The following is a 14,042-nucleotide window of genomic DNA, read 5'->3' as shown; positions in this document are numbered from 1 at the left end:
TTTTCTTTATAAGTGCTGGGAAGCCAAACTCTTTTCTGTAATAAATCACATTAAACTTAAGTTTTCCCGAGTTGTGCTGGTGATGTAAACTCCAGCACATTGATCGTCAAGCATTAGGTTGACGAATGTATTCATGGAGTTAATAGTCTGAAAACATGATGTGTGTGGTGCACTCTAGAAAACTGAAATTACTTGCATGTGTTGTTATTGTTAATGCCACAGGAGCTCTCATCCTCACTCACATTTTCAGATTTGTTAGTGTTAAATTTTACCTTGGGGAGCCATTGACTTGCAACATTTATAGAGGGCCTTTTAAATTAAGATAGTTAACAAAGATATCAAGGATTACTGGACAGTTTAATATAGTTGATGTATTTAGTGTTTTTCTTAAGTTGTTACAGTTTCTATTAAAATAAAACTTTATTTCTATAATTTTAATTCAAGTGTAGTTATCAGTTATCTATATAATAGAGTTTGCAAAGTACATAAGTTGTTAACTGTTTAAGGCCCTTCTGTTTGGAAGATGATCACATGTCAGTTTTAGATATTGTGGAATATATTTTTCCTTCTCATTCTTTCAGATTCATCAGGATTCATTTTCGATTTGCAGTCCAATACTGTACTGGCCCAGGGAGGAACTTTTGAAAACATGAAAGAGAAGGTATGATTAGTTACTGTATGTATATGAACAATTTTCTTTTAAAAAAATATTTTTATTAGAGGAGACCAAGATGGCGGCGTAGGTAAACACCGGAGACCGCTGCCGCAAACAACCATTTCAAAAATACAACTAAAAGACTGAACGGACATCACCCAGAACCACAGGAAGGCTGGCTGAAGAGAGACTCTACAACTAGAAGGAAAGAGAACAGCAAATCGAGGCTCAGAGGCGGCGCAGTGTGGAAAATACAAAGGTACCGAGGTGCGCGCGCAAAGCGGGCTGGTGGCTGAGGGCTCGGTTGTCGTTTTCTGTCGGGAGTGAGTCTCAGACTCTGGGCTCCAGATCCGGGCGAGTCTCTAGGGACCCAGACTCAAACGGGAGAAGCGGGATTATCCGGCATCAGTTGGAATCTGAGGGCAACTTTCTCTCCGAGGTTTGCAGCGGCTGCCGGGGTTCTGAGAAGCAGAGCCTCTGGGAACGGGACTGAGCGTGGCCATAACTGCTCCCTCCGCCCGCCCTGTTGAGCCCGCCCCGCCCAAAGCCTGCGCACAGCCATTTGCCGATCGCCTCAGGCAAAGGCTGGATTAGCGCCTCCCCAGAAGGCAGACGTTTTCCATACAGCTGATTCCTATAGCCAGCCGGCCTGGGGGTCAAATCCCTCTAGTGTTAACTACAACAATTAAGGCTTGGCTAGAACAAGACTGCGCACAGAGACCACAAGGGGGTGCACCAAGAAAGCATAAAAGATGCGGAGACAAAGAAACATGACAGAAATGGAGGATATGGAGCTAAGAATCGCAATTTTGAGGGCTTGCCATAAATTTGTGCAGAGCCTCACGAAAACTAATGAGACCCTCGATGCTACGATAAAGAAATTAGAAAGTAAGCATACACGGACTGAAATAAAGAATATTATACCCAATAGCAGACCAGAGGAGTACAAGAATCAAACCAAAGATTCGACAAAAAACACCCAATTGGAAAAGCAAAATGAAAAAAGAATCCAAAAGTGTGAAGATAGTGTAAGGAGCCTCTGGGACAGCTTTAAGCGGACTAATATCAGAGTCATTGGAGTGCCAGAAGATGAGAGACAGCAAGATATTGAAAACCTATTTCAAGAAATAATGGCAGAAAACTTCCCCCACCTGGAGAAAGAAATGGACTTACAGGTCCAAGAAGCGCAGAGAACCCCAAACAAAAGGAATCCAAAGAGGACCACACCAAGACACATCATCATTAAAATGCCAAGAGCAAAAGACAAAGAGAAAATCTTAAAAGCAGCAAGAGAAAGAGGCTTAATTACCTACAAGGGAATACCCATACGACTGTCAGCTGATTTCTCAACAGAAACTTTGCAGGCCAGAAGGGAATGGCAAGAAATATTCAAAGTGCTGAATACCAAGAACCTACAACCAAGATTACTTTATCCAGCAAAGCTATCATTCAGAATTGAAGGTCAGATAAAGAGCTTCACAGATAAGGAAAAGCTAAAGGAGTTCATCACCGCCAAACCAGTATTATATGAAATGCTGAAAGGTATCCTTTAAGAAGAGGAAGAAGAAGAAAAAGGTAAAGATACAAATTATGAACAACAAATATGCATCTATCAACAAATGAATCTAAGAATCAAGTGAATAAATAACCTGATGTACAGAATGAACTGGTGATTATAATAGAATCAGGGACATAGAAAGGGAATAGACTGACTATTCTTGGGGGAAAAAGGGGTGTGGGAGATGCGGGAAGTGACTGGACAAAAATCATGCACCTATGGATGAACACAGTGGGTGGGGAGTGAGGGTGGAGGGTGGGGTGGGAGCTGGAAGGAGGGGAGTTATGGGGGGAAAAAAGAGGAACAAATGTAATAATCTGAACAATAAAGATTTAATAAAAAAAAATATTTTTATTGATTTCAGGAAGGAGAGAGAGAGAGATGGAAAGAGAGAGAGAGAGAGAGAGAGAGAGAGAGAGAGAGAGAGAGAAACATCCATGATAGAGAATCATTGATCAGCTGCCTCCTGCAGAGCCCACAACCTGGGCACATGCCCTGACCAGAATCGAATTGCGACCTCCAGATTTATAGATCAATGCTCTTGATCTATAAATCTGAGCCACTGGCTGGGCAGATCAGCGATTTTCAACCAGTGTGCTGCAAGAATTTTTTTTTTTTAATTTAATTTAATTTTTTTATTTTTTTTATTTTTCGCTTAAAGTATTACAAAGGGTATTACATAAGTGTCCTTTTTTCCCCCCCGCCCTTGACAAGCCCCTGCCCTCCCTTACCCCCCAGTGTCTTATGTCCATTAGTTATGGTTATATGGGTGTGCTGCAAGAATTTTTAAAACATGCAGTACCTGACTATTTAGTTAGGGACACTGACCCCTTTTTCCTTAGATTATCAAGTAAAAAGATGATAACAGCCAACATAACAATAGTCGTCTAGTGTGAATTAATCAAAATTATACCAATTTTATTTTTTCAGATTGGCAAAAAATATAGTACATTAATAATATAAACACTTCCACATTTTAAGTTACCAGAATCTTACCTTTATTGCTGAATTTGTAAATTTTGCCTAAAGTCCATTTTCTAGTGATTAGTGCTAAGTATTTTGTTCATCTCAAAAATGTATAATTATAAATTATTCCTCTTTGGATTATAGATTATAGATTATATACCTTTCCACTTATATGGTTTTAAACCTTATCATTAACTAAGCCTGAAATAATAAAAGTATAGAATGATATGAAAGCAAGTGTACTAAAAAAGACTTAGGTTCTAATACAGACTCTGCTTATTACTTGGACAAGATACCTCTTCTCATCTATAAAAGGACTTCCTTTTCAAGCAGTATTGCTGACTAGATAACTTGAAAGCATTCATAATATAAAATACCAAGAAATATAGAATAAAAAAAACATACATAATTTTAAATGCATAGCTGAACAGAAGTTAGGAAAATCCCTTGAGGCTAAGTGTATAGAGAGAATGTGTTTTGCCATTCTTCATAACAAATGGGTTTTACCACACAGGGCCATAAAGCTGAAGGTTTGTCCTTGGTTAGGAATTGTTATCTTTATAGTGTTATACAATTAAATGATACGAAATAAAATGTTTCAAAAATGCTGTATAAAAATCGAAGTTCTTATTGGTGGTGGTTCATAAACTTTCCACCTTTCTCTACAGTATGCTAAAAATGAGGAAAGGTTGATGCTAAAATTAATACTTGATATCTAAATTAGACCTCCCTTTCTTTGAGCAAAATCTAGCATATACTTTCTATTTCTAGAAATGTTCTGCTTTTCTAAGTTTTGAAATTAATTTTTATGTGATGTTATCACTCATCTATTAATCATTCCTAGTGAGATGGTTGTATGTACTCTCATTTACGCTAAAGAGTGATACATATTGTTAAGAATGAAATGTCATTGTGTAACAGGTCTCAGTTGCCAACTGACCTACTGATGTTAAAATTTAATGACCCTGTCATCTTTTCCAGATAAATGCAGTGCGTGCAATAGTTCCCAATAGGAGCAACAATGAAATCATCCTGGTTTTGCAGCACTTTGATAATTGTGTGGACAAAACAGTACAAGCATTTATGGAAGGTAATCCTAATTTAGTTTTTTAATAAGTCTGTGTTTTTTCAAATAGAAGTTGCTTCAAACTTCTATAACATTCATTTAAAAACCTGGTATTTCATAGATGATATAGTAGACCTCATGATAATATAACATATCATGCCGTTTAAAAAAGATATCTCATCATTGAATAGGTACATCAGATTAAGTCTCCCTGTTTCTGTTTTTCTGCCAGTATAGAATAAACAGGTCCAAATACTATACGGTTTTTCTTCATTGTCATCTGTTTTCTTGATAATGTTAGCATTTGGATCTAGGGTAGTGTACAGCTCTCTAAAACAACATAGCCAAAGTGGTGTGTAATCTTCTGGAGGAGAGGGGATAGCATACGTGGGCTGAAACCACTCATCTTTGTATTTGATCTAAGTTATATAAAAGAATTTCAAAATGGTCAGGCTACATTAGTCTCTTCTTGGAAGAACTTACTGAGAAAATTACATGGAGAAGGGGAATCTAAATGGGCAGGTATTGCAAAAGATAAGCATGATATGATTATCTCATTACATTAGCTCAGGGACTTGAACCTTAACTTTCCTGTTACGAACGTTAGAAATTCTCTAGCATTTACAAAAAGCAGAGACACCTATTTCTTCTTGACCATACATGTGGTAGCAGAGAAAATCTGTGATTGGTTTCTCTTACAGGTAGTGCCAATGAAGTACTCAAAGAATGGACAGTAACAGGCAAGAAAAAGGTAAAAATGAATGAAATTTAAAAGCATGATGTTGATATTATGAAAATATTTAGGATGCAAAAATATTTGAAAGAAAAGATTTACATATGCATCTTCAGTTCACCTGGTAAAAAAGTCTTCTGTGACATTGAAACACAGCTGTGTACATAGAGTACCATATAATCTCCTCCATGTGATTTAAGACAGGAAACAATGACACCACCATGGTGGAGTTGCTGAAGGTGTATTAATACTTGGCAGGAATGAAACAAGAGAGAGAGTATGTCAAGGAAAGCAGAGCTCCACTAGAGAAAGTGATCTAGACCAGTGGTTTCAACATTATTCTTAACATAGATCAGTTAAAATAGTTTAGGTTCTTAGGTCAGACAACTGTGTTGTAATCTCTGGTATTAATGACCTTTGACTTTAAGCCCAAAGAGGGTCTTTGCTATTATTAGTTATACAGAGGGGTCTGGTGTTCCAATTTAGAGAGGGAAAGGCACTTGGGCTGTGGAGTCGATCAGAACAGGATTTATATCCTGTTCTACTTACAGGCTTTGCAACCTGGGAGTATTGTTTATCCTTGTGTGCCTTAGTTTGCTCATCTCTGAAATAGGAAAATAATAATAATGAATACTAGTACCTAATTTCTAACATACTGATTCTCATTTCCTTCTCCTTGTCCACTTGAAACCAAAATGCTTTCCCCAAAGGATACTAGCTGGTCTCAAAATGCTTTCCACAGCCCTGTACTCTAAATCTAGCTTCTTTAGGAAATGCTTGAAGTATGAATTTTAATCAGGTATCTCTATGAAAGCCCTTTGGAAAATTCTTTTCCTATATCAGGTTAGTACTAGAGTTTTGAAATGCTTTCTTGATGACTCTAAATCACTTCATAAGAGATCTATTAAGTCTTGACCAAACCAGGCTTGAGAGTGACCCTTGAGAGTTTTTTCCAAGGAGAACCTAATGTTACTACAGATCCCCCTATAGCTCTCCCTACCTAGAGCTTTGAATATTTGCTTAACTTCTTCTCGTTGCTTTCATCTAACATAAATAGCTCTGTGTGCTCTGGAAACATCAGTTTATTAATTTACTGATCCAGAATAGTAAGTTATTTAGTGATGTAACATATGCTTGCAGCTGGAAAAGTATGTGTTAGAGACACATAAATTTCTTAAAATTTATAGAAAGAAAATTGGCTTCAGTTTGGCAGTCCCAAATGCCCAAGTCCAGTCCAGTTAACTGTTGAGATTAGTTCAATAGGATATTACTATGAGCAGTTACTGGGACAGCTATTATATACATGGGACAATGATATGAAAACTTACCCAGTTCACATGAGAGAAAATATTTAAGAAAAAAAAGATGAGAGCTGTGAGGAAAAAGTTATATATCTAGAGTTCCAGTAGTGTTCCTGTTAGGGCCATGAGAAGGGTTTGGGAGAAAACTGATTCAATCATGTCAGTACAGCCTTAGGAATAGAATTAAGTATTGCTAGTAGAGCTATGATTTGTTAAAATAAAAGGTAAAGGACTTTTTTTGTTTGTTTTAATTTGACTATTTGCCTAGGTAATATATTCATGTGGCTCCAAATTCAAAGCTACAGAAATTAATACATATACTGAAACGTCTTTATCCTATCCCTGTTCCCCAGCCATTTGGTTCCCCACCCCAGAAATAAACAGTATTATCAATTTCTTGTTTATCTTCCAGGATATTTTATGCATATATGAGCAAACATGAATATATATATATTCTCTCTGCCTGCAATTTTTTTTTTTTTTTTTTACTTTATTTTGTTAATCCTCACCTGAGGGTATCTTTCCATGATATTTGTATTTATTTTTATTTTTTGTTAATCCTCACCCAAGGATATTTTCCATTGATTTTTAGAGAGTGGAAGGGAGGGGGAGACACAAAGAGAAACATCTACATGTGACAGAAACACATTGATTGGCTGCCTCCTGAGCGCACCCCCTACTGGGCCGGGGGGCGAAGTACATGCCCTTAACCCAAATCTAACCCAGGATTCTTCTATTGGAGGGCTGTGGCTCTATCCACTGAGCTAAACCAGTTAGGGCTCTTGTTTTTAATGTTAGCATTTATAACTATAAATTTTCTCTTGACACTGCTTTCACTGCATCCTATCAAAACTCTTCATGCCCGAGGACAGTATGTTGTACAGAAGGACCCCAACTTAGAATGGTTTGACTTATGAACTTTTGACTTGGCGATTGTGGGAAAGTAGTAGCATTCAGTAGAAACCATACTTTGAATTTTTATCTCTTCCCAGGCTAGCAATATGTAGTGTGACACTTGCTCATGATGCTGGACAGCTGCAGCTCCCAGTCAGCCACCTGATAATGAGTGTAAACAACCGATAGATACTCTACATTGTATTCACTGTTAGATGATTTTGCCCAACTGTAGGCTAATGTAAGTGTTCTGAGCCTGTTTAAGGCAGGCTAGGTGGGGCAACAGATTCCTGATGCTTCCTCCTCTGCCATCTTCCCAGAATCCTCTGCAGCGCAGTTTTAATTTATGTCTCTTATTACTGAGGTTGCGTATCATTTCATATACTTATATCCTTTACCATTTTTTACTATTGAGTTGTTTTGTTTTTGTTAGAGCTCAAAATATATTTGGCTCTTTGTATATAAGTTATACATATTTTTTCACATTTTGTAATTTATCTTTTGATTTTGCTTTTGGTGTATTTTACTATACATAAATTTCTTATATTTATGCATTTGAGTTTATTCAAAGTATTTTACATAGTTATTTTAGTTAGTAATTTCACATATACAGAAATGTGTTCAGTTTCTGGAAGAGCATATGAGAAATTGGTAACATTGGTTGCCTTTGGGTAGCTAGAGTAACCTCTCTGTGTTGGGGGGGGGGGTCTTTTCTTCCTTTTCTTTTTTCAAATCTTTAATAATCATTAGAACAAAAAGAAGAAAAGCAAACCAAAACCTGCAATCGAAGCAAGTAACAGTATCCTAGATTCCAGTAAATTGGTTTCTATTCAAGAGGAGCAGTCCACGCCTTCTCCAGAAAAAGGTGGTATTAATGGTTACCATGTTAATGGTGCCATCAATGATACTGAGTCTGTGGACTCACTCAGTGAAGGTATGGAGACACTTTCAATAGATGCCAGAGAATTGGAGGATCCTGAGTCTTCCATGCCAGATGTGCTGGACAGAACAGGTGAGTTTATTAACAGATCTTTGAAAAGTTGCATTCTCAGCCAGGGGCTTCCTGGTTGAGAAAGCAATCAAATTAAATCTAGTTAGTCTCTTACTTTTTAGTTTTCGTTACCGCTCATGTGAAAGAGTCACATTTTGTAATTATCTATGGCCTAGAAAAATATAATTATTTTCCATTGTCTCATATTTTAATTTCAGTTTAAAGCAGTCGACTACAGAAGATGCCCTTAAGATTTTTTAAATTGTACACTTATTAAGGAAAATTATTATAATGAATTGATGTTGATATTATTCTAAGATCCAACACAGTGAGAAATATATGATAATAACTGTAAATCCATGAAGTAGACTGTTGGTTTTTATAGTCTCACATTTGTTTTCTAATACAGAGTTAAGATTAGTGTTAGTTGTAAATTTACATATTTTGTATGTTTTCCTTTGTTTTATTAACCATTTTGATGAGTGTTGGGAAGATGTTGGGAATATCTCTTAAAATAGTTTTTTTACTTACTTATTTGTTAATCCAGTTCTTCTTGCTCAGTTGCACTGGCTTTATAAATGTAATGGCAGTTTAAGAATTATGCTGTTCTTTCTTATGTTCTTTTATTGATTTGCGCAAGCACAGAAAGACAAAGAAAAATATAATTGTTGAGGCCTAAAATGACCTCAAACAAACCAAAGATAGTCAGTGGCTTCTTTTTTTTATTTGGAGCGGGCTCTCTCGTTTTCTAACTCTGCTCTTTCTATTCCTTAAAGATTTTAAACTCTTCATGCCCTAGCACAGTATAAAGCTCTTTTTCCCTCGACATAATTTATAGAACCTATCAGAAGTTACAAGGAAGCTACAGGTACAAGGAACAAGCTAGTCTATCTGGAGATGGGTTAGCACAGACTTTTCTTCTTCATTTAGGACACTGCCTAGAGCAAAGCCAGAGAGCCTCATTCAGCTGATTTGGCTTAATCGATTTTGTTCACAGCCATTTAAGAAACATCATTTTTTGGGGAGAGAGATTAAAAGAAATATAGTTTTGCCTAAAATATTTCTACCTTTTTTCTTTGTGTACACTTAAGACTGCTTGATTGATTTATCCTTACGTCTTGCCTAAAACACTCTGTTTCTTTGACAGGATCCGTGCTGGAAAATGGTGTCTTTGATTTTGAGTCCAAGTCTTTGACTATGCACCCTACTCAGAATTCTCAACAAAATAGGAATGCTATCAAATCTCTCTCAAGACCTCAGTTTTCAAATCTGGGCATGGAAGATGTTCCACTCTCCTCCACCAACAAAAAGCTAGGTAAATAGGGGCTTAGCCTACCTTTTAGAGAGAAAAAAAAATCTGTGTTTTTGGCTAAGGAGGGCAAGTTACCTCTTTCTTCCCATAGATAAGGTCTGAGAAGGTTCTGTAGGTAATCCTTATACTGTTTCCCAGGCAATGACTATCCAGTTCTTACTGGATTCTGTGTACACAGTTAGAGTCTAATAGTAGCTCAAATGCTATACAGTCTTGTTACAATAGTGGGGATTTTTTGTGTGTGAATGAAAATCAAACTCTACTGCAAGGTTGACTTTTATGCTACCATTCATCTGTTTCTTTTACTTGTTTTACTGCACATTTTTATCTTGTTTTCTTCATTTTTATCTCCTGGTTGACTCAACAGTAAAAAGCTCTGACATATTTGAAAGAAATGTTTTCGTTTCTCTTCACAACTTCATACTCTTATTAAAACCTGCCAGACTCTAGTTTTGAACAAGGTCATTTTCTCTTAAATTCTTAGCATTGACTTGTAGCTTTTTGCTTTTTTAAATTTAACTATAATAGTCATTTAAATGATCAGTTAATTAAACAGATGGAGATAATAGCCTTTTTGAGTATCATACATAGGCATGTGGTGGTCCACTCCACTAAACAAATGAAACAAATGTGAAAGACACTTGTAACCTGTAGCTCTTTACTGAATTATTTATTCCACATGAGCTAAATTTAATCAGTGAAGTTCTCCTTTTTCATCTTTCTAACATAACCGTCAGCTTGGTGCAGAAAAACAAGTCTGAGAATATTCAGTCAAACAAAATAAAGGCACAAGGCTTGAAAGCTTTTAGGTATATTTTAAACCAAATTGATATGAGGAAGAATTTAAATTAAAAAATTAATAATCTATATCTGGGCACATTATAAACTTCTAAGATCTGTGATGCCAACTATCAATTGTATATATAACTTTGACATTGGTGAGTATAGAAAGGTTAATAGAACTTTAGAAACTGGTTAAAATTGTGCTGAGTACATAAATTATTTTATCTTATTTTTAAAAATGTACTTTTATTGATTTCAGAGAGAAACATATATATGAGAGAGAAACATCAATTGGTTGCCTCCAATGTACACATCTCAACTGGGGTTTGAAGCCACAACGTTTTTTGGTGTATGGGACAAGGCTCCAACCAACTGAGCCACCTGGCTTAGGCTTTCTAGTAATTTTATTTTTTTTATTTTTATTTTATTTATTTATTTATTTATTTATTTATTTATTTATTTATTTATTTTAAATAATTAAATCTTTATTGTTCAGATTATTACATTTGTTCCTCTTTTTTCCCCCCATAACTCCCCTCCTCCCAGTTCCCACCCCACCCTCCGCCCTCACTCCCCACCCACTGTCCTCATCCATAGGTGCATGATTTTTGTCCAGTCTCTTCCCGCATCTCCCACACCCCTTCCCGCCCCCAAGCATAGTCAGTCCATTCCCTTTCTATGTCCCTGATTCTATTATAATCACCAATTCATTCTGTTCATCAGATTATTTATTCACTTGATTCTTAGATTCACTTGTTGATAGATGCGTATTTGTTGTTCATAATTTGTATCTTTACCTTTTTCTTCTTCTTCCTCTTCTTAAAGGACACCTTTCAGCATTTCATATAATACTGGTTTGGTGGTGATGAACTCCTTTAGCTTTTCCTTATCTGTGAAGCTCTTTATCTGACCTTCAATTCTGAATGATAGCTTTGCTGGATAAAGTACTCTTGGTTGTAGGTTCTTGGTATTCATCACTTTGAATATTTCTTGCCACTCCCTTCTGGCCTACAAAGTTTCTGTTGAGAAATCAGCTGACAGTCGTATGGGTATTCCCTTGTAGGTAACTGAGTTTCTTTCTCTTGCTGCTTTTAAGATTCTCTCTTTGTCTTTTGCTCTTGGCATTTTAATTATGATGTGTCTTGGTGTGGTCCTCTTTGGATTCCTTTTGTTTGGGGTTCTCTGCGCTTCCTGGACTTGTAAATCTATTTCTTTCACCAAGTAGGGGAAGTTTTCTGCCATTATTTCTTCAAATAGGTTTTCAATATCTTGCTCTCTCTCTCATCTTCTGGCACCCCTATTATTCTGATGTTGGTACGCTTGTAGCTGTCCCAGAGGCTCCTTACACTATCTTCACACTTTCGGATTCTTTTTTCATTTTGCTTTTCCGGTTGGGTGTTTTTTGCTTCCTCGCATTTCAAATCTTTGACTTGATTCTTGCACTCCTCTGGTCTGCTGTTGGGAGTCTGTATAATATTCTTTATTTCAGTCAGTGTATGCTTACTTTCTAGTTGGTCCTTTATCACACCATTGAGGGTCTCATTAGATTTCCTGTACATCTCATCAAGTTTATCGACAGCCTCTAGAAGCCTCTTGGGAGACCTCAAAAGTGTGGTTTTGAATTCTATATTCAGTAGCCTGCTTTCCTCCGGTTCTGTCCTTTGTGGCCTGTTTCTTTGTCTTGGCATTTTTTTATGCTTCGCTGTGTCGATAGAGTGGCTTTCCTTGTTAAGTGTCCCAATTACCTGAGGTAGACACTCTTGGTGCACCCCCTTGTGGTCTCTGTGAGCAGTCTTGTAGTCAAGCCTTGATTGTTGTAGCTAATTACTACTTGACCTCCAGGCCAACTGGCTGTGAGAATCAGCTGTGTTTGCAGTGGGAGAACTTCTGTCCTCTAGAGAGGTGCTATGCTAGCCTTTGACTGAGGCTATCCGGCAAATGGCTCTGTGCAGGGCTTGGGCGGGGCGGGTCCCACAGGATCAACAGGGTGGAGGAGGGAGCAGTTATGGCTGCTCTCAGTCCGTCCCCAGGGGCTCTGCCTCTCTGTCCCAGCAACCGCTGCAAACCTCGGAGGGACCGAAGCCAGACAGTCCCGCTTCTCCCGTTTGAGTCTGGGTCCCTAGAGACTCGCCCGGATCTGGAGCTCAGAGTCTGAGGCTCCCTCCGGATTGAAACAGTCAACCACGCCCTCAGCCACCAGCCCACGCCGCGCGCACTCCGCACCTTAGTATTTTACTTCAGCACTGCGCCTCCTCTGATTCTCAGTTCCTCCTAGTTGTAGAACTTCCACTCAGCCAGCCTTCCTGTGGTTCTGGATGATGTCCGTTCCGTCTTTTAGTTGTATTTTTGAAGTGGTTGTTCGAGGCAGCAAACTCCCAAGTTAACCTATGCCACCATCTTGGTTTCTCTCTCTAGTAATTTTAAAAATATATATATTTTTATTGATTTGAGGGTGGAAGGGAGAGGGAGAGAAAGAAGGAATCATTGATCGCCTGCTTCCTGCACACTCCCTACTGGGAATCGAGCCTTCAACCCGGGCATGTGCTATGACCTGGTTCATAGGTTGATGCTCAACCACTGAGTGACACCACCTGGGCTAGTAATTTTTTTTTTTGGATGCCAGACGTTGTGAATTTTGCTTTGTTGATTGCTGAATATTTTTGTATTTTTTTTTTTTTATATATTTTATTGATTTTTTACAGAGAGGAAGGGAGAGAGATAGAGAGTTAGAAACATCGATGTGAGAGAAACATCGATCAGCTGCCTCCTGCACATCTCCTACTGGGGATGTGCCCGCAACTCAGGTACATGCCCTTGACCGGAATCGAACCTGGGACCTTTCAGTCCACAGGCTGACGCTCTATCCACTGAGCCAAACCGGTTTTGGCTATTTTTGTATTTTTAAAATTTTTCTTGTAATTTGTTCTGGGACTATTCTTTGGAAACAGTTTGAGACTTGCTTTTAAGCTTTGTTAGGTTGTACTGGAGCAGCCTTTATTCTAGAGCTAATTTTGCATCATTACTAAGCACTTCCAGTGCTGTACCTTGTGCCTCACTCTGGCTGGTATGAAAATGAACTATTCATGGCCCGGGTGCGCTCTGGGGTTGTTCCACTTGCTCCTTTCCAGCAGTTCTTTTTCCTGTCTTGGATAGTTTCCTCACACTCATGCATTCAGAATCCTCTGTAGATCTCTGTACAACTCTCTCATCTTTGTGTAGCTCTCTCCTCTCCAGTACTCTGCTCTGAGAATTCTAAACTTGACCTCCCTGAATTCTCAACACTGTCCCCACAAGTCAGGGAGACTTCCAGGCTCAGTTTAGGATTTCTGCTCCTTGCATTACAGCCTGAAAACTTTCTTGGGCCATAGGCCTCACTTTTTTTATTTCTATTTTCTCAAGGAAAAAGTACTGCCTATTGTCCACTGTTTGAAAATCATTGATTCAGATTGTGTGTGTGTGTGTGTGTGTGTGTGTGTGTGTGTGTGTGTTGTGTAAGATAGGAGGGTAAATTTAAATTCCTATTACTTCTTGGTCAGGATACTTATTATTTATTTATTTATGTTTATATTTTCATTGATTTCAGAGAGGGAGGGAGAGGGGGAGAGAGAAACATCAATGATGAAAGAAAATCATTGACCGGCTGCCTCCTGCATGTCCCCTATTGGGGACCAAGCCCACAGCCTGGGCATGTGCCCTGGACCGGAATCGAACACAGGACCCTTTAGTTCACAGGCCGATGCTCTATCCACTGAGCCAAACCAGCTAGGGCTTATTATTTTTTTA

At 38.1% G+C, this 14,042-nt stretch overlaps 1 protein-coding gene across 4 annotated transcripts in view; it reads left to right on the top strand.

Moving 5' to 3' along the window:
- Positions 1 to 14,042, top strand: part of SPATS2 (spermatogenesis associated serine rich 2) — a 124,743-nt gene that overhangs the window by 74,309 nt on the left and 36,392 nt on the right. For 2 of the 4 annotated variants that reach the window (XM_070410302.1, XM_070410303.1), the window contains 5 exons: positions 582 to 661; positions 4,161 to 4,269; positions 4,947 to 4,996; positions 7,924 to 8,185; positions 9,312 to 9,479. In XM_070410302.1, the coding sequence (XP_070266403.1) occupies positions 582 to 661; positions 4,161 to 4,269; positions 4,947 to 4,996; positions 7,924 to 8,185; positions 9,312 to 9,479 (669 nt within the window). The other 2 variants (XM_070410304.1, XM_070410305.1) reach the window with 2 other exon arrangements.

This window comes from Myotis yumanensis, unplaced genomic scaffold, assembly GCF_028538775.1.
Source record: "Myotis yumanensis isolate MYYU_CA2020_CCGP unplaced genomic scaffold, mMyoYum1.0.hap1 SCAF_3, whole genome shotgun sequence".
NCBI lineage: Eukaryota > Metazoa > Chordata > Mammalia > Chiroptera > Vespertilionidae > Myotis > Myotis yumanensis.
The sequence above is the reverse complement of the archived record's forward strand: the minus strand, read 5'-3'. Positions and strand labels throughout refer to the sequence as shown.